The sequence below is a fragment of the Columba livia genome, chromosome 8 (genome assembly GCF_036013475.1).
Source record: "Columba livia isolate bColLiv1 breed racing homer chromosome 8, bColLiv1.pat.W.v2, whole genome shotgun sequence".
NCBI classification, from domain to species: Eukaryota; Metazoa; Chordata; class Aves; order Columbiformes; family Columbidae; genus Columba; species Columba livia.
In genome coordinates, this window is record NC_088609.1 from 29,198,606 (window position 1) to 29,219,850 (window position 21,245).

The 21,245-nt window shown below is 38.5% G+C and overlaps 1 protein-coding gene across 1 annotated transcript in view; it reads left to right on the forward strand.

Moving 5' to 3' along the window:
• The window catches only part of LOC102084298 (vitellogenin-1), a 42,233-nt gene that overhangs the window by 13,198 nt on the left and 7,790 nt on the right, over window positions 1–21,245 (forward strand). Inside the window, exons 11-28 of the mRNA XM_065072746.1 lie at window positions 323–541; window positions 2,606–2,823; window positions 2,911–3,008; window positions 5,993–6,117; window positions 6,204–6,305; window positions 6,391–6,510; window positions 6,756–6,945; window positions 7,034–7,127; window positions 7,235–7,420; window positions 12,493–12,637; window positions 14,212–14,431; window positions 15,312–15,481; window positions 16,117–16,887; window positions 16,971–17,024; window positions 17,810–17,980; window positions 18,928–19,134; window positions 19,935–20,077; window positions 20,551–20,689. Of these exons, the coding sequence (XP_064928818.1) occupies window positions 323–541; window positions 2,606–2,823; window positions 2,911–3,008; window positions 5,993–6,117; window positions 6,204–6,305; window positions 6,391–6,510; window positions 6,756–6,945; window positions 7,034–7,127; window positions 7,235–7,420; window positions 12,493–12,637; window positions 14,212–14,431; window positions 15,312–15,481; window positions 16,117–16,887; window positions 16,971–17,024; window positions 17,810–17,980; window positions 18,928–19,134; window positions 19,935–20,077; window positions 20,551–20,689 (3,372 nt within the window). The remainder of the gene's footprint in view (window positions 1–322; window positions 542–2,605; window positions 2,824–2,910; window positions 3,009–5,992; window positions 6,118–6,203; window positions 6,306–6,390; window positions 6,511–6,755; window positions 6,946–7,033; window positions 7,128–7,234; window positions 7,421–12,492; window positions 12,638–14,211; window positions 14,432–15,311; window positions 15,482–16,116; window positions 16,888–16,970; window positions 17,025–17,809; window positions 17,981–18,927; window positions 19,135–19,934; window positions 20,078–20,550; window positions 20,690–21,245) is intronic.

Genomic DNA, 21,245 nt, shown 5'->3' on the forward strand with positions numbered 1-21,245 from the left:
AGATAGCATTATTGCAGGGTTCTCAGCTCACCCTGAAAGGCAATGGAAACTAGCTCCTAGCCATTACTTTTTCCTTTAGAAATCTTACTTGATAACTTTAAGGCATAGCGCTGAGGAAGCTGTTCATTGCAGCTTTCTTGGCTATGCTTGTTCTATGAATAAAATGTCCTATTCATGAGGTCAAAAATAATTTGAAAATATTTAAAATAAGTGATTTGAACAAACTGAAATTATCAAAGTCAAGCTTCAGAATAGGTTGGGGGATGGCATAGAGATAAGAGCTGGAATTGAACTCAACAGAAGATTTGTTTTCTATTTTCAGCTACTTCATGGCTTTGCAGGAGAGGCATTGAGCAAGTCTAACACAGAAGAAATTTGCCTGGCTTTGAAAGCTCTTGGGAATGTAGGACATCCAGCCAGCATCAAGCACATCAAGAAATGTTTGCCAGGATACACAGCCAGTGCCTCAGATCTGCCACTCAATGTCCAAGCAACTGCTGTAATGGCCCTGAAAAACATAGGCATGAAAGACCCCAAAACGGTAAGGAAACAAAGCTGCCTCCTTTGCACTGATGATAACCCAACACAAGTCTGCTAATCGATGATGCATGATGAGGGGGAAGCATACCTTTATTTTTTTTTTTTTATTTTCAAATATAGCCGTAATATGGTTTGGTTTGGTTTTTAAATACTTAACCGTTCCTTAGTTGGCATGTCTTATTCCTTTTGACATTAATCTCTAGTATTTCCAACTGCAACAAAAATCCCATTAAAAGGATGCAGTCATTACCCTGTTGTTGTAAACAAATCAGTATTTCCTTTGCAAACATTTATTTTCCAAGGACATTAGACAGAAAGCTAAATTATTGACCAAAATGTGTTTAGTGCTACTTCAGCTTTGGTATGTGAGAGAACCAGAAAACAAGGTTTTTAGAGAATTGACATTTAATACTGAGTGTCACATCTAATCGTAATTCAGGACCAGATCTTATTGTAGAAAGATACTAGAGGTTTGCATCCTAATTACAAATTTACAGACATTGTGTGGGTTTAAGTCATAAACAGAACATTTACTAAATGTAACTTTTGCCCCTGAACAAGATAATTATTAAATATCACACACAATGGTTACACAGGCATACTCTCATCCACCGCAGACATCACTTTACAATCATTTTCACCTTAAAGCAATCTGCTTCTAAAAGGAAACCTTGCATTTTCAAGATTTTTTTTTTTTCCTGATGTGGATATTTTTGTTTTATATAAGACTTAATATAAAAAGTAGAATAAAAGCTTTCATTAACTGTTTTTCTACTAATCTGTATCAGTTTTTCTGTTACACTCATTTTTTTGCATGAGTCCCAGTTAGAGTGCACATATTCATCCACAGAAAACAGTGTGCCAGGGTAGACTTTTAAGCAAAAGAATAAAGAAACAATTTACTAGAGTGCAGGAGCTAGATGGGGAAAAGCAGAGTGGGAGGAAAGAACAGCAAGGAGTCAGGGTATTTTCCATGGAAGAAAAAAGCCAATTTGGTATTTGACAACAATGCTGTGTCTCTGATTGCCCTTTGGCCTGGCTTTCCATATGTGACCCAAGACCACCCGTTTTGTATGCATTTCTTTTGGAGAAAATCTGGACCGAGTTAATTATTTTGGCCGGATTTTTCATTGTTCAAAATCCAGTTTCATGCCTGGTTTGCAGCTAGCTACAAACCCGTATTTGCATTAAACGGACTTAATACATGGTCAGTCTTTTTTATTGTTTAATTTGAAAAGGTAGTTACATTTAGAAAGTGGCTACTGCATCCTTGTCACCACTTTTACCTAGGTATTTGATAACCAACATATGCAAAACCAATATACAAAAAGCATCTAAACATATAAAACCAATCTGCATATTTCCAAAGTTTGTTGAAGTTTTCTGGATGAGACTTTTACTTAGCAAGTGAGGACACATGCTGTCCCAGGCAGCACAGGGTTGTGCGGGAGGGGGGCTGCCAGAACAGTGTTCTACCATCCACTTCCATTTTTAAGTTTGAAACAAAGGCTTTGGTGCAGCTCATGGAAACTGGAAAGGTTCCAGTATAAAATTAGTCTGGATACTGAATATTACCAGGGTCAAACACATTGGTCACAAGAAGTACCATGGAGATTACGTTTGTTGCATAAACATTCAGTTTTAAACTGCCTACATGACATAGAGATTTTTGGGATAAAACTAGTTTTTATTCTAACAGAAAGAGCTCCAGGAGATCAAGTGATTAGAAATAAGGCATGCCTTTATGGGCAGGGATAAGTGATCACTGGAATCACTTCTCAGGTCTGTGATGGATCCATGAGATCTCTTTTACCTGGAGTGGTTATGCTACAGATATATTTTTTGCTATAGCTCAAAAAGAGATAATATATTTGATGTAGAAGTTATTGAACAAAGTTCCTTGGCTTTGATTGTGTGGGAAGCCAGACTACATTGTTGCCATAATAAATAAATAATACAATTTTTTTTACTGCGTTAGTGGTGAAGAGATCATTCACCAGTGATGAATGGTCATGACCAAAATGTTCAAACATACTATAAATTTGAATGTATCAATTATTTCCAGGTCCAGGCTATCACCCTTGAGATTTTCTTGAATCACAAAATCCATCCTCGAGTCCGGATGTTAGCTGCCATGGTTTTGCTTGAAACCAAGCCAGGTCTTCCAATACTGATGACATTAGTTGATGCTGTGCTGAAGGAGCCTAGCATGCAAGTGGCAAGTTTCACCTACTCTCACCTGAGGGCCCTGGGTAGGAGTATGGCTCCAGATCTTCAAGTGACGTAAGGAAAATCCAGATCCCTTCCTTGGATTAAAAATTTTTTTGCAAACTAATTGAGGTGTTAATGTGCCCATTGAATTTTTTTCAGGGCTTCTGCCTGCAGAATGGCTGTCAGAGCATTAAGTCCCAAGTTTGACAGATCTGGATATCAGTTCAGCAAGGTTTTCCGCTTCAGTATGTTTAAAGGTAAGACTGGGAAGATTTTGTAAAGAAATATATACAGGTCAATGTCTGAAAAAAAACGTGCAGTGTAAGAACCCAATTCTCCTAGCCAGCTGGTTAGCTGTATGTTGTTCCTCCATATTCTCATATGTTCGGTGAAAAAAATAATCTCAGGCTCACCATTTGGAGAGTGTGTAGATCCCTGTGTGTTTTGCATTGTACATTGCCAGCATGAAATTACCAGAGGGCTTGTGGGGCTCTAACCCTCCATTTTCATTATCCGGTGAGGCACATGCTCCTGTATCAAATGCTGTAGTCTCAGTGGTGCTTAACAATTTCATACCATTGTTCAACACCAAACAAACAGAAGGGTCCTAAATTACTGCTGGAGTGGATTAATTTCTGGTGGTGCTGAACACCTGCATCTCTTTCTGAATTGCAATGTGATGCTAAATACTCTTCACCCCAACAGTAGTGCCTAATGAGACAGTAAACCCTGAAAACTTTCAAATGTGACAATTCGTTGCACCCATGAACAGCTAACTTAGGCTTAAGGTCTAAAGACTTTTCTCGTACCTTCCTATCAGGATCCCTTACTGCTGGAGGCTGACCAGCTACTTCAGTGGTTGTTGCACATAAAAATGTAGTCAGAGTGGGGAGGACCAGATTAGAGGACAGCTCTTGCTGGGCCAAATTCTATCTATTTCCATTTTCCATGTATGTATTTTTCTCAGTAGAGACTTTTTTAAGCAGCTCCCCTGTGTAAATAACCATGACAGCCTCAGTGATTTGGCATATGTAGCTGGCAGACTGAGATTATATCCACAAACACAGTCTCCTCACACATGTTGTTTATCTAGGAGGACTTGGATGTTTTTAGCACTTCTGGTAGATGCAAAAATTGCTTTCAAAGTAATCAATAGAAAGAGAGACTCTGAAACATCTGAAATCCACAGTGCTAAGTGTACTATACTTTTGGCTTGGTTTTGGATGGAGGGAGTGGTTTGAAAGACTTTTGTAGATCTTATTGTTGCCCTGCCCATTCAATGATTTTTACATGACTATTTAATCTGTTCTATAATAAAAGTAAATATAACACATACCACAACAAACACAGCAATAGATGATACACATGCTTGCTGCCTCAGAGATGGAGAATGCCCGAAGAAATACAGTCACTACTATGCACTGTGTGAACTTTTGTACCATTCAAAATGCATTCAAGGAGAGATACATTTTCCAGTAATACATAGATATGTGTTTTGAGTTTTAGGTACTCATTTTCTCTTATTATTTTCTGTTTCAAAATGAAGCTATCTGAATTTTCACACAGTGAGAACACAGGGTTCAGCATGTATGAGGGTAGCTGGCAGAGAGTTATGTGAAATGGATTACTTTGTTCTGGCTGAATCCTGGAGATGCAGCACATGAGTGAGTCACTGTTACTTCTTGGTGAAGACCAGTGTCATAAATTTGGTTGCCATGCATATGTAGTATTTAAACCTCTCATCCTGAAGAATAAGGAATAAGATCCTTCCTCACACATGCTAATCTTAGACTTGAATAACTTGGCTAGCTAAATGAAGTACTACACTGGTGTGGGAAAAGGTTCCATCTCCCAGCTTTCTGAGCTGATTTGTCACCTCTAGCCACAGGTGAACTGTTTCAGTGAGCCCATTCGGGAAGAGTTACCATAGTGACGGCTATAATGCAGTACCTATTTCCTTCCTAAAAACAAAAATGTGCCCTCAGCATTACAGATCCTTGTGGTGCTAGATGCTGAATTTTTAATGACAGGCAATAATGTCAGCTGAATCTGTCTCTAATCTGGATTCTGTCACACATGGCCACCACAAATAGTCCTTCATGCTCTACACACTGCTACTGAAATCAGAAGGGTGACCTCAGCTCTGCTCAATGTAAAGACTGAGAGAATCTGATTTTCAATATGTACAGATTCTTATAATTATTTGTACTAATGTTCATAGGTACCAAAGATTACTTTCTTTGACCACTAATTTTTCTTTCCCTCTTACTTGGGGCAAGACATTTAGTTAGATACATGCAGGTGCCCTCACACTCTCACAATGAAGTGGCTACTGTGCCTCATCTGACTGTCAGCAGGATTCTTCATTGGTAAATATTTTTGTAGAGCCTTAGCACTATGTAATGCCTTAGGTATGGAAAATATCTCTGCTCTCTTCAAGTCAGCAAATTCTGTATAATGATTTAATCATTTATGAGCAACATTTCTTATTAAGTACCAGTAAGTACCATGATGTCTACATATCATGTCAGCCTTCTTTCTCTTGAAACCTGAGGAAACTTTGAAAAGCTGTGGAATTACTTCAACTGAGAAAACAGGACTGTATAGACCTGTGCCAGGATCGGGGGGGACACATAATTGTGATCTGCACTGATTATCTGTATCTAAGAACATTACAGATGATACATCTAAAGCAGAGAAAATAGACTCAAATTGTGTTTGCTCAAAGTTCACTCAGTAGTTAACAAGTACGTAACAATTAGTGCATTTCACGTTAGGAGTTACATCATTTGGAACCAAATGTACTAAATTGCATCTGAGTCATTTGAGGCAAATCTACACCTCACCATCTGTCCTTATAGGACATCTATATAACTTCCCCTAAACAATTAGTAAAGAATGGCAGATCTGTTTTCAAGTTGCCCTCAATGATGCCTCACAAAAACATTCGATAAAATGATGTTACAGTATGTGACTAGATGTAAATGATACAGCATAAGCAATTGGAAAAATAGCATAACCACAATGCAATGAGCAGGGGCTTGTAATTTTACCCATTAATAGTTCAAAAATGCAGAATATTCTTTTTATTACTGGTTTATAACATCAGTTTTATAGCTGAATTTTCTGGCCTTTCTCATATCATGCTGTATCAGTTGAATTATGCAATTGGTAAATTGATACAATCTGCACACTGTGGCTTTAAAAAACTACCTGTGTTTTACTGCCTATTTCTCTCCAGAGTTCCTTATGAGCGGACTGGCAGCTAAATATTTGGTATTGAATAATGCAGGCAGCTTAATTCCAGCAATGGCAATGTCCCAGCTGCAGACACGTTTCCTTGGAAGAGTGGCTGATCCCTTGGAGGTAATTGGGTCTACCTGCAGTTTGTCCTCTCATCCCTTCTTACAACCATCATCCAACTGGCATTTACACTTTACTGCTTCCCATAGGTGGGAATAACTGTTGAAGGACTGCAGGAGATGTTTGCTAAAGGTTACTCTCCTGATGAGGACTGGGAGGCTGGCTACAACTTCAAGGAAATCCTGAAAACGGTAAACTCTTGGGGAAAGAAAATCTCTGAAGTACTGCTTCCCTAAATGTTATGGAGAATCAGGCTTTCTTCATCTTCTCGTGCAGCTCTCCGACTGGAAGTCATTCTCCAGTGACAAACCTTTTGCATCGGCTTACTTGAAGATGTTTGGCCAAGAGGTGTTCTTTGGTGGACTGGACAAAATTGCCATCCAAAATGCACTGCAGGTATCATTTCAAAACACAACGCCCCAAGCTTCAAAAGCTTTATAGTACTGTTTTTTTCACACATCCTCTCCTCTTTTTTAATTCATTAATTCAAGAGAGATTTTGTCCTTAGTATTAATCAAGGCAAATAAAGTCAAACTTTGATCAGGATTAGCTATAATAATTGCTGGCAAACTTTCCCCTGAGGCACAGAACATGATATTCAAGTTCTGCTTATTTAGACAAGTTGAACTCTGTATTTGCAGGCATGGTACGGACCTGATGAAAAAAGCCCTTCGATAAGGAGAATAATCAGTAACCTTCAAAGTGGTGTAGGGAGGCAATGGACCAAGGCTTTACTGTCCTCTGAGATCCGTCGTATCGTGCCCACCTGCACTGGGTTCCCAACAGAGACCAGCTTCTATTATTCTTCTGTCACAAAAGTGGCAGGAAACGGTAATGTATTTCAGGACTTGAGCAATACAAGCATACTTGTCAGGATTGGGAGGGATTTTTAATACTTTTTTTGCTTTCTTTGTAATAGTTCAAGCACAGATTACACCTTCTCCAAAGTCTGATTTCAAATTGACTGAGTTGCTAAATGCCAACATTAGGTTGCGATCCAAAATGAGTCTAAGGTAAATATTTAGTATAAAATAAAAATATTTCCAAGTGATAAAGGCCATCAAAATTAAACAGCTCTTTGCTGTCTCAATGTATTTTTACCCTCCTTCTATGTTTTCAGCATGGCTAAGGAGATGACCTTTGTAATGGGGATCAACACACAGATGGTCCAGGCAGGACTGGAAGCACACACCAAAATGAATGTTCATGTACCTGTGAATGTTGTTGCTACTGTCCATATGAAGGAAAAAAATATCAAAATTGAAATTCCACCGTGTAAAGATGAGACTAACATATTTAGTGTAAGGTAAGACATGGCGCTTATCATCTTCCTATGTAGCAATGCAGAGTCTTCCCACATAAAATAGAGTGTTTGCTTAGGGATCTTGTCTTTCACTGACAGCTTGGGTAACTGGCAATGATTGATGCAGTTTATTTATTTGAAACTAAGTGTCATGTACCAAAGGTTTGCTTGAAAATATGTGTTACTTTCTGTGGTCTTCACCTGAAAATCCTCTTTAGGACCACTTCTCACTTCTTGAGATCCATAGGCTATCTAAAACACACATGGCATAAAATTTCAATCCCAATGCATATATTTCAACTGGAGACACTAGGTAAGATATAAGCCCCTGAATTCTATCACTTATAACAGATAACGCACATATATTTGCATTTGATGCCTTGAAGCATAGAGGATTTGGTGTTTCTTGTATTTTTACCTTGTTTCCCTGTGGCTGCCATTTGGTTTTCTTGACTCTTAGATCTATTTGATTTATTATCAATGCATTCAATTACAATATACTGTGGAAAACTGTTGTAGCCAGATGCCAAACAAAAGAAAACAGATGGAAATACAAGTACAAAAAGAGGGAAGAAATAGAAAGAGTATGTCCAAGGAATCAAAGCACTAGACCAAAGCTTAGAAAACATTCATGCACACACACATGAAAAAATACTGAGAAAGACAAGCTGAAAATTCGTCACAAAGGAAAAAGCGTCACTGACAACAGAAATCAGCTATCATACAATGCACAGGAATGTTAACAAGTTTCTGGTCTAGGAATACAGCCGTAACAAAAGAGCTCAGTTGCTTGATCCAGCTGCAATTAGCATTCATGGCTGCAGGCCCAGAGAAGCTCTGCAGGTCTCCTCAGTTTAGCCACCAGTTAGGCTAATCATTATTCTACTTTGCCCTTCAACGGTCACAGACCATCCTAGTAGGCATTTGACATCACAACCTCCTCCTTAAGACAATTCCTCCACTTCATCAAATGTTACTGTAATCAGGTTCTCCATGCAGAAGGAGGGTTTTTGGCAGTTCATAGAGCATCGGCGAGCTGTATGTGAGCTGCTGGGGCACCACAACCCAAAGGTTTTATTCAGTTTCTTGTGAAGAGCAGGGCAATCTGCTACCAAGGTCATCAGGGACAGTAGGCACCTGCTCTCACAAGCTCTCACAGTTGAAGAGGGTGAGGCAGGTGTTAATGAATACAATAAGGATGATGAACTGAAATGAAAATATGGGACGCTGATATGGAGTTCAGAGCCCCAGGCAGAGCTGGAAATGTTAGCAGAAGGGTCCTCCCTGCAAAGCAAAACAAAAAATATTTTCCTCCTTTGACTTAGAGGGAAATAAAATCAAACACGAAAAGGGTTAAATGCATTGCCAGAGAGCATAAAGCAAGTCGGTATCAGAGGCAGGGGATTATAGTAGAAGAGTCCATGAGTTCCAGTCCAAGCCCTGCTCTACACCCTGCAGCATTATCATTTATAAAGTGAAGTAGTCCGTTGGAAATAGCTCTATAATGCCAAGTGTATGAGAAAGCTAATACTCACTAGCTAACTTTTAGCACCATCAATTTTTCTCCAAAAAGCATTTCCATTCACTGTTACAAAACAAATGGTTAGTGGAAACCACACAGAGCAATGAAATAGCAATGAGTGCAAGTGAAGGCAAAGCAATAACTAGAGAATGTAACATTGAACGACATCACTGAGGAGGTCAAAGACCAAGCAAAGTACAAAGAGAAACAAGCAGGCATGATAGAGAAATAATACATATATTCTATATAGAATGAGTTAAAAATTTTTGTTTAAAATAGATTATCCCTTACTTTTGCATAGATCCACCAAAGAATAAAGAACCAATTGAATTCAGTATTTTAGAGAAATTCTGAGTCCTTTCCTTGTTAGCTTTAAATTGCCCATTTAAAGAAATGGTTCTAGAAAGCTTTGCTCTTTCACTTGTTTGTGAGCTCTGTTCAAAACATTTTAGTATTAGGTACTTTGTTGTGATGGTCAGTGGGTTACTTTCTATAGTACCTGTCATTAAAGCTAGTCAGGATGTGATATTATTTTCCCCTTCATATTTCACACACAGACTCAAGAAGCAAACAGTTTTCAATAACATTAAGTTCAGTTATATCCTACACACTATACAGGTTATAACCTGTCACAGCTGTGGGATTTATATAAATTTTCAGGAGCCAAAAAGAAACTCAGGTGAGCAATTGCAGACTCTAAAGAAAAAAATAATGAAATCTTTCTTGATAGAAAGAATGCATTCCCAAGACAAATCAGCACAGTGCACACTTGGCTTTCTTTATAGCAAAAATCAGAGCAAAATAATTAACCATACCACGGAGAGAATATATAGCATGTGTCTCAATTCAATCCTATCAAAGTTTAATTTAATTAAAAATAATAGTTATTTTTAAAGCTCTTTTAACACAATTATTTGCTATACTACAGATGGCTATTAAACATACTTTTAAACAAAATTTAAAGGAAGAAGTAAAAATCAAATAAATTTCAGAGAAAAATTAGAGCCCTGTGATTAAAGCATAAACATGGAGAGCTGCCAGAGAATGCACTTTGCAAATATATATCACATATTAATAATGACAGCATACTGAAGTATATGCATAATCTTGAATAGAGCTTCTGTCATAGGGCTTTTTTGCCTGTTTTAACTGTAGGATAAGCAGAAATTGCTTGACATGGGCATCTTATTTATAAGATCAATTATAAAATTACGACACTGTATACAACATGTATACAGCAAGTGTAGCAGAAAATGCAGAAGAGCCAGTGTATACTGTGAGCTCGCAAGGCAGCGCGGGGTGTTTGCGAACAGAGAAGGGACATGACTGGCACTCCAAGTCTGTTTTTATAACACCTTTGCACCAAGGTCAGAAGGATGATACGTAAGAAAGGCAAAATTTTTCATTTCACCACAGTGGAAAGAGAGGTAAGATCTGGTTTGAGGATTGTCTCTTGCTTCTCATTTATTTAGATACAATGTCATGCTGTGCTTTGAAACCTGGGAAAATAGTTTTTCGTTGATTTTTCTTTGTTTTAAACAGACATTGAGCTCTTCTGTCCCCGTGTTAGGGATGTATGTAAGGCCACACTCACTGAAATATCAGTGGACCCAACACAGCTGAATTGCTTGTCCCTTACCCCTGCAGAGAATTTGGCTTACACTATAGCACAGCTTCTTCTCTCATCCAAAAAATACACTAATACATATTGGAAAATCTCCCTTTTATTTTTTCTCCCTTGTGTGGGATCAGAGAGAACAGATTCTTTCATACCATAGCTTTAGGCCTTCTTTGTGACTGTTTTTCTTGTTAAAGCACCAGAGCTGGCTCTTGTAGCCTATTTTTACTGTGTCGTGTGATTCTGCAGACATTGACATGTGTCACCTGTGATGCAGCTACATTTGTCGGCTCTCTGTGCTCAACAGGAAGAAATCGATCCTCCGCTTTCATTAGGTGGCAGGAGTAGACTATTGGCATAAAAAATACGGAAAAGAAACCCTAGGGCTTTCTGCTTGGAGACCCAGCCTGCAGTTCAGTGGTCATTTGAATTATTGAATAGGATTAAAATAAAAAACTATTTCCCTTTTTGTCCCTTTACCCAGATGAGCCATCTGAAATGCAAGTTGATTTGTATTTTCTTTTATCTCTTCAGCTTGTTAGGGAGAATATTTTATTTCAGATTTCATTCTTCGAGGTTCTCCTATCACCCAGCATGGAGCGTTGCTGTCATGTCCTTATCTAAAAAAAAAAAAAAAAAGAAAAAGAAAGAAAAAGAGAGAGATGGAAAAAGAAAACAAAGCCCACAGGTGACACACGTTTTATTGAGGTGTTCCACATGAAGTGCAATTGTGTGCTTTACAGTTCACACAGCGCAGTAGGAGCCTTCAAGAGGAAGAGAGGACTATCAAATGAATACAAATTCATCTTTCAAATAGATTGGAATTGCTCAGGCTAGTACAGTGTGGACCATATTAGAACAGAGACCATTTTTCAGATGATCTTTCCATTCATTGTCACAAAGGCCACCTCCATTGGCAGACCACAAAAGCCCCAGGGCAAGCAGATCAGCTTCGTACTTGAGAAACAGCACATGGGGAATTTTGAGCTGGATGTTAGCGCTGATAAATGGCTAATAAGGACAGCACAATGCTAATAGCTGAGGGAAACAGATTTTCAACTGTCAAAAGTATTCAGTATTCAAGATGTTTCTCTGACGCAAGACAAAACTCAAAGTTATCACAGCCCTGTAACAACTTCTATGAAGAAGGTGGGTACAGAGCCAGGGGATCAGGACATTTAGTTGTGAGAATATCCGTCATGTGCTGCACCTTATAGCACTCATCCTGGATCCTAACTAATATGCTTAGAGTCCACGATGCTGGAAACAATTTACTGAACACATTTATGCAAATAGGCTCTTAAGCTTCCTACACATCTCTCTGTGATGTCTTGCCAAGCCGTGAGTACCAGTCAATTTAGATCAAGCTGGACACACTTACTTTGGTGATTTCAGGCTCCATTCTTTAATTCTACTTTAACAAACATTGCACAAGAAACAGCATTCCGTAGCCACCAGTGCCCAGGTTAGTTTTTTGAAGTTATGATGGTATTTTTCCAAATATAATGTCAAAGGAAATTATAATTAAGTTTAGTGGTAAAGACACAAAAGATGAGTTTAAAAATTTAAAAGTTCGGAAGATCAAAATAGGAGACTCACACAATTAATAATATAATCCACAATGAGTTTTCTAAGTAAGCAGGCTATTCTTCAAGGTATTAGGCATACAGAGACACCATCAACTGCAATGCTTTTAACGTTTATGTGTGATTCTAAAAGCCCAGCTGAGCTATCTGCCCCTGATACTAGTCCATGTCTTTATTCGCTCTTAGCAATCCTTGAAAATACAACTAAGAGGAAAGATGCTGTAAATAACTATAAAGCAATTTGCAAGGTATGATACCTGTTGCTGAGTACGTGCTACAAGGCATTATTCAGGTATTTTCTTCAACAGTGCTTTATTGATACAGATTTACTCTAATGCTTATTCTACAGGTCTAAGACATTTGCTGTTACACGAAATATTGGAGATTTGGCTTCTAGTAAGATGACTCCAGTCCTTCTACCTGAAGCAGTTCCTGACATAATGAAGATGTCCTTCGATTCAGATTCTGCATCAGGGGAGACTGACAATATCAGGGTAAATGATGTAGTGTCTGACTATTCTTTTTTGGGCTTTTAGTCAGTGGGAGACCATTTATTTTCTCCTTAGAAAAATGAACAATACATCTCTGACCAATGCTGCTTCACTCAAAATAAGTCAGGTTCAATCTAATAACACAAATAGCCCTATAGTAACATTATTTTAAAATCTGGAGTGTAATTCATCAGACTTGCAACACTTTCAAAAGCAAAAGCATTTTCTTTAGTAATTAATTTTACAGTGCCATCTACAGGATAGCCCCATGATCTTTAGAGTACTTTACAACCGTTATGCAAGCATCACATTCCTGGGGTAGCCACAAGTGTTCCATGAGACACTCCATTGCTCAACTTGTAGAGCCAAATTTAATGCCTATAAGCATCCCAATTCAAAGTTGGATGGCAGTTTGTGTGTCAAGTCAAATGACTTCCTGAGCTACAGTTTTCCGTAAAGGCCAGTAGGGACTCTCTGTGATGGGCAGAGTTGTGAACGCATCACTGTGACAATTAATTCCGTGAACGACTGACAGAGGTGAGGAATACACTATTCTGTCCTGGTTTCATTGTTGTTCTGTGACTCCAACAGGTTTTCAGGTAAGAGGCAAACAGAGGGTGAGTACTGTACTTACCTGTGGAAAAGTCAATAGGCAAATGTACTGTCGGCGAGAACAGTTTTTAATATCCTGGAACAAGCAAAGTTCTTCTGCTTCTGCCTCTGCACTTCCCATCCTAAAAACCTGGTACCCTTTAGTTAGTCTTAAATAAACAGCAACTGAAAAATGTCACTAACTGGAGAATTTCCCAGTATCGTTAGAATTTCCTTTGGAAAAAAATAATAGCACTAAAATTCCAGTTTTTCAGTGGGGTTCATACAAGTCTGTAATCTTGTGAAACATGATAAACTGAGTAAAAAGTTAATTTCAAACCTGTATTACAGGTGAAATGAAAGCTTATGATTATGTGCCTTTAGCTATTTGCTTCATTGCTCCAGGAAATCATAGTTTTCATTTCATGGATTTGATTCTAATTTTAATTAATTTTAATTTGTTCTTCTGCGAGCATTGGTTAGCACATGTAAATTACATAGTTTTGAGTGGAAATTTCTAACATCTGATATACTTTGAGCACCTAGTTGATGAAGTCTCTCATTCATGTCAGACCTCAACTGAGACAGAATTTTCATGGATGTAGATAAGGTTCTTTGATTCAATCGTAAACCAAAGAAAAGGATTCCAGTCAGTCTAGAGCACACTCAGATTTATCAAGAACCTGATAACATTGTCTAATACCCCAGGAAAACAAAATTAAATATTTATAATTAATTTGTGATATAATTTTCCATGCTTATAGCCTGAAGCTCTTTTTATACTAGATAGTCAGATCAAGCCATTCAGTTGTTAATTTTGTCCAACTGAAAACCAAGTTGTCCTATGTCAGGGCCTTGCTATCTCAAGTAAATGGGTTAATTCTTCCTGCAGAACACATGTAACTATTACCGAAACAGGACTCATAACATACAATTATTCCTCTTACTGTTGTCTAGTTTAACTTTACATTTGTATTATCTAATAGGACAGACAGCCCGCAGAAGATGTTTCCTCAGGAAACTCCTTTCCCTTTGGACACTCTCCTTCCCAGAAAGTGCCATTTGTTCAGTCCATGTGCTTCAATGCAAGTACATTTGGCGTTCAAGTGTGCATTGAGAGGAAAAGCGTACATGCAGCATTTATCAAAAATGTGCCTTTATATTACCTAGTTGGAGAGCATGCCCTCAGAATGAGCTTCAAGCCAGGTAAATACAACTGTGCACAAAAAAGAAAATAACGGGTGGGTAGGGGTGTGCATATATATACCTACATATTTGTATATGTGCATATAGGTCTTTTGTATCTTAACTACTACTAAAACTACCATTAGACCTCCCAGCCCTGCCAGTATTGTCAACAGACTACATCTGTGGCAGGAATCCATTTCTCCCCCACTCATCTGAGCAGGGGTTTCCCAGCTCTCCCAGCAATGCCACTCAGCATGGCCAGCGTCAAGCAGAGCTGATCTGTGCCTGCGGAGCGTGTCTGATGCATCCTGAATCATTGGATTTGGGATGCAAGCACAGAGCAATTGGACATGGGCAACAGATCTGATGCAGTGTCCTGTAGCTACACTCTAAAAACCCGGACTCTTAAAGGGAATTATGGATTAACCCTGCCAGGATCTGGTCCTTAATGTCTTAATCCATGATCATAAGGAGTAAAAGCACAGCAGGCTATTGAATCTAGGTCTCCTAAGTATCAAACTAATGGCCTAACCATTGGACCATTCTTTACAATTCAAACATTGAGCCTCAATTATTCTCTGATGTCTAATTCTCTAATTCCCATTGAGTTATCTAGTTAAGCAATCACATTCACTTGACTTAAACCTGCTGATCAGTCTGTTTATTACTTGAAACTAATCTAGTATGATGCTAATATTTTAATATTTCATTATTGTTAGTGTGTGCTTTAGTTATTACAGAATTTTTTTTACGAAGTTGCTCAATGCCAAAAATGATCAATGAGCATTTAGACTTTCATTTGGAGAAGAATGGATAAATAAATTGCAGCAAAAAAATGGCTTATTCTATTATTCAGTTGCTAATACTAACATTCATACTACTTGTCATGCAATTTCAGTAGACACAGAGGCACCAATTGAAAAAATACAAATCACAATTCAAGCAGGAGACCAAGCTCCTACTAAAATGGTACGTTTAGTAACATTTGAAGATCCAGCAGCACAAGTGTCTTCCACCAAAGAAATGATTAAAAGGGTGAAGAAAATCCTTGATGATACTGATAATCAGGTACTTCCGTAAAAATCTGCTTCTAGATTTGCAGGAGATATTACATTAAACTTAGTTATATTTCTTTTACTAAGTAACCTATTTTGATTAGATAGTATGTAAAAATTGGAAAATAAGGACAAGCTTTTGGGTACATAGGTTCTTCTGTAGGTCTTCTATTTGCATTTGTCTCTTTTGCAAGTGAAGGATGTTAGAAAAAGTGGGCTGGTTTTGTAAGTTTTTCTGTAAATTTCTTTAAGACATAAAATCAGTTTTGTGTGCCCAAAACGTGATCTGTTCTTTCCAGCTGCTGCAACTGTAGCAAAAAGATCTGACACCTCCCTACACAACTTGCTCTGAGTCACAGCTGCAGCACTGTCATTACCAACATTAGTTATGTGTAATTGTATGATCAACAATTTCTATACATGTTCATTATGACAAAAAGATTTAGGGTATTGTTCTGCTTATGTGTGCTTTTATCACATTATTATGAATTTGCCTTATTGTAATGTATTGCAAGAGTGCTGTCAAGCATACATTTTGTCTTCTAAGGCAGCAGAGAGATTCACAGCTCTCTGTATCTGATTTTGCTTAAAGCCATCTGCAGGAATACAGAAAAATAATTTTGTTTTTCCAATGACACCATTGACTAGGGGACAAGGAAATCCAGAAGCTCATCATCCAGTGCCAGCAGCGCCAGTAGAAGTGCCGAGAGTGCAACGAGCAGCCCCTCCAGCAGCAACTCCAACAACCGGGCATCACAGGGAAGAAGTCAGATAAATCTGAAAACAAGACAGTCCAAAGCCAAAGAAAAGAAATTCTACCCCTTTGGGGACAGCAGTAGTAGCAGCAGTAGTAGTGATAGTAGTAGCAGCAGCAAAAGCAGCAAAAGCAGCAGCAGCAGTAGTAGTAGCAGCAGCAAAAGTAGCAGCAGTAGTAGTAGCAGCAGCAAAAGCAGCAGTAGTAGTAGCAGCAGCAAAAGCAGCAGCAGTAGTAGTAGCAGCAGCAAAAGCAGCAGTAGTAGTAGCAGCAGCAAAAGCAGCAGTAGTAGCAGCAGTAGCAAAAGAAGTAGCAGCAGTAGCAAAAGCAGTAGCAGCAGCAGCAAGGGCAGCAGCAGTAGTAGCAGCAAAAGCAAGAGTAGCAGCAGCAGTAGCAAAGCATCTGGTCTAAAGCATAAGGCTAAGAAGCAGTCCAAGACCACATCATTGCCACATGCCAGAGCTGCTGAAGGAGAGAGAAGCATCCGTGAGCAGAAGCATAAAACACAGAATAGCAGCAGCAGAAGTACCAGCAGTAGCACCAGCAGCAGCAGCGGAAGCGTTAGTGTTTTGCTTCGCCAGAGCAAATACGAAAGAAAAGCTGAGCAGAAACATGTCAAGTCCCAGTTTAACAGTCGAAGTAGTAATGACGTTTCTACAGAATGGGTAAATTTTTCTAATGCTTTGACTTCTGCTAAGAGATGATCCTTACTGAGCTATATGTAATAACTTCTTTTGGAATTTTGTAGGATCACCTTCCAAAAGTATACCAGCTCCGTTTCAGGTCTACTCACGTCCATTGGGTAGGTCATTAATTCATTGCACATTCCTGTGGTGGCTACAGTTGATATAATCAAACATACTACTGAAGGGCTTGGTTTGGTTTATTTCACTTGAGCATTCCATAATGTCCAATATCAGCATTGATGATGGCCAAAATAAGCATATTTATTACTAAAATACCAACTATTGTGCTACAGCCTTCTGTTGCAGCACTTGCAATCCTCAAATTTTAGTCAGGACACCTTTGGGCTAGAGGCTGTACAATGCAGCCAAAGCTAAGATAACAAAGACCATGGGGGAATTATAAATAAATAAACAGGAATAGCTGTGTCCACAGTTTTTGCGCAATCATGGTAAAATCATCATGTATGTGGACTGTATCAGAAACCAATTCAGTATGCTTTATGGCACAAAGGTATTTTAAGTGAATGTTAGAAGGATGATAATGTGGTGGCTTTTGTAGGCGTGTTTACAGTGTTTTAAGTTGTAATCTCTTTTTTCATTTCTAAACAATATGGATGTGTTTGACCATTTATTGTCAGTTTTTATTTTCTGTAACATTAGAGGAGGACAATGTGATGTTGCCATTTACAATCACTATCTACACAGCTTTCCTATCAGTGGAGAAGTCCAGCTGCATTCAAAGCACAACATATTTAATGCTTGCATTATGATAATAAAAATAACACCATAGATATCTCTAAACCTATTACCTCTAGAGGGAGGCTGACAGCTCTGATTTTGCTGTCCACACTGTAAAACTAGAGACCAAGCCATAGCTTTGTAAACTGTTTATGTTTCACAGCATCCAGATCGGAAGATAACAAGCAGTTCATCGTCGTCTTCCTCAGAGTCGCAAAGCAGCCACAGCAGCAGCAGGAGCAGCAGCCACCACCACAGAGAAAACACTGGTCACAACTCAAGGAAAAGCCACGTCAGCGTCCACCACAGCCATGGCTCCAGCCTGGCCCGCGAGGTACCGGCGGTGTGGGACACACGAGCCACGTTCTGCTGGCTGCAGAGCAGGGACTGTAGCTCTGGGGGCATCTCACCAGCTGAGGGGTGGGATTAGGCTCAGGAAGGACCTTGCAAGTCAAGTTTGTAAATGGAAAGTCAAAAATCCGTTGAGATGTTTTTGCCCCATGAAAAGATCTTTTTCCAAATTCCCTTGGCTTCGGGGTTTTGTTTGCTGGTTTCTTGGGTATAGTTTCATCATTTCTAAAGTTGTTTGCAGTTTATGAAAGCCTTGATTTGGAAATTATAAAAACTGCAGGCATTTTTTTTTTAACTTATGTCCGCCTAATTATTTTTAGGTGTGGACGGAGGTCATGAGTGCATGCAGAGTATAACTAAAATCAGAGTCTCTGTGGTCATTACTGATTGATAAATGTAGAGTCCCATTAGGCACAGATCATTTTTATCTTTATTACACACTTAATATTCTGTAATTGTACTAAGGTATCTACATAATAATAGAACAAAGAGCTCTGCAAATGCACACAATGTCTATGGAAACTCAGCTACTGAGAAGGGTTTCAAAATAATCAATTGGATTGAAAGAGCTGCAGTCTGCTAAAATATATTGTCAATGTGTACACTGCTGTGAAGATATCTAGTACATATTGTAGGCAGCTATTTGAAATATTAAAATAATGCACAAAATCTTACCAAGTGCATAAAGATAGTTTAGAAGAATCTTCATCAAAACAATCACATCTTGGAAAATTCCTGGTGGTAATGAAATAGCCAAGATTCCAACCGAACTTATTCTCAGATATTTGGTATATAGAAATACATATCACAAACTAAACTGATGAAGGATGAGGGCTGCTTCCTGCTATCAGTGCATATAAACTGGACTGTGGGGTCTCCAGTGAATACGCAGAAATACTTAAGCACAGATGGTTGGGGGTTGTTTTGCAGCACAACTTCCTGGGAGACATAATTCCACCTGGCATTACGATTGTGGCGCAGGCAGTAAGAAGTGACAACAGAAATCAAGGTTATCAAGCTACAGCATATGTTCGTTCTAATGCTGCCAAAGTTGATGTGCAACTAGTTGTGGTTCAGCTGGCTGAAACCAATTGGAAAGCATGTGGTGATGCTGTAATACTGCCTCTGAAAGCACAGGTAAGCACACAGGCAGCATTGCCAAGAGAGACAGCTAGAAAGCCCAGTTTTTAAAATAAGCACAGAGCACCTGCTTATTAGGAGAACCAAACAGGAAAAGCATACATATTTTGACATGTTTCAGAAAGTTTGAGAAATTTCTGTAAGTGCTTGCATCTTTCACCATTCTTTTGAATTAAAAAAGAAAAAAAAAAATCAGCCACGTCAAAATCTGGCAAAAGGAGATATTGACTTTCAAGATGCATCAAAATATGACCAGTAGAAGTAGCATAAATATTTGAGAAATTGACTGCTTCATTACTAGCTATTTATTATTTGTTCCACTATGAGTTTGCTTGCCTGGGAATCTAGCTGTTTTTCTCTGTATAATTCATTTCAGAAGACTTATAACTCAAATGCATTTGAAATGTTGTATTTCTTAGGATTTATATGAAAAGCTGCAAAAAAGTAAAGTTGGGTAATGGGTTGATGCCTGACAGAGCATCATAAACAAAGGAACAGGTCTTTACTTATCTTTTTTTGTGTCTCCTGCTGCTGCGCTTCCTATGTCCCTTTTAATTCAAGAGGTCTTTGCATAACAATTTATAGACCTTTGCTTTTTGCTGCTGCAATTAACAAATTCAACCTGGTATTTCACTATTCTTTATAGAAAATGAATTGATTATGAATCCCAAGGTGTGCGAACATAAAAAAAAATCAACATGAAGTTGCAGGAAAGAAGAAAAACTGGCATTTTGGAGTGGTTAAGTGGGTTCTGTGGTTCTTTTCTGTTACTGGGGTGACTGTTTCTGTTTTTAAAGGCCAGATTGAGATGGGGCAAGGAGTGTCAGGACTACAGGATAGCAGCTGTGGCTACCACAGGCCAACTGGCAAAGAAGCCAGCCGTGCAGCTGAAGGTCCAGTGGGGAAACCTTCCATCCTGGATAAAAAAGACAAGCACAAAGTATGTAACTTGTTCTTTCCTAAGTTATGTTTCATTGCTTCCACTAGTTTGATTCAGTTCCTTCAGTGTTTTTATAAAGCAAAGTTAAATGGCACAAAAGTATCTAGCGAATGTGTTCCACTTCCTTTACGTGTTTATTGGTAAAAGATATCCCCTAAATGTTTAAAAACCTGACAAGTTTGATTTTATTTTCCATATTAAATTATTTGATATTTCAGTTCAAAATGCTTTTTAATTTTTTTTAATGCTCTTTGATTCAGTCTTTAAAAACACCCAGGTAAAATGAGCAAAATAAAACCAATGCATTTCCTCTGGATAAAATCAACAATTTAATTCAATACAAAGTATTATTTCCTTGACTTTTCAGTTTTTCTGTTGTCACCCTGATTTTTTCAGAACTTCCGATCGTAGTCCTCCTCCTATATCTCCTTTTGCTCATGGACTTGATTTTGTCACATCTTGTTTATCTCTAGATTCATGCAATACGTTCCTGGTGCAGCACTTGTGTTGGGCTTCTCAGAAGCACATCAGAGAAATCCATCTCATGAATTTATAGTAAGGGCAGTTGCAACATCTCCACGAACAATTGATACAGTAATTAAAGCTCCTGGGGTACGTGTCAATTTTTATTTTCCTTACCTTGGATGGATTTTCAACTAATAACATTTTGATACTTAAAAAAAAAAAATAAATAAAAACATTCCCTTTTAGAGAAGCTGCTATATACATGAGTACATTACATGGGTCTTGAAATACATACAAGAGTGTTCTTGATTTTGTGCTGCTTTGGTGCAATGTAACAATAAGCTGAAATATCAGACTCTCTAGTCAAATAACTTATTTCCATTCTGAGGACAGCTGTTAGGCCAAGATTGCCTCAAGTATGACTGCTCTGCACTCGCATCTTTATTCATTTTGCCTAGTGTGACTAGTTCCATGGGATGTATAGGGGTCTCAGAGCAGATAATGGAGGCCCTGAGAAGACTTTGCAGTCCATTGCAAGCACATACAGCATCTGTCTGTGTTGGCACTCAAATGCCACATGTGCAGCGACCACACTTGACGAGACAGGTCCGAGAAAGTTATGACAGCCACAAAGACAACTGGGCCTTAACCAAACCAGGACACATAGTTACATTCTCAGAGTAGCTCTCACAGGCTGAATCTG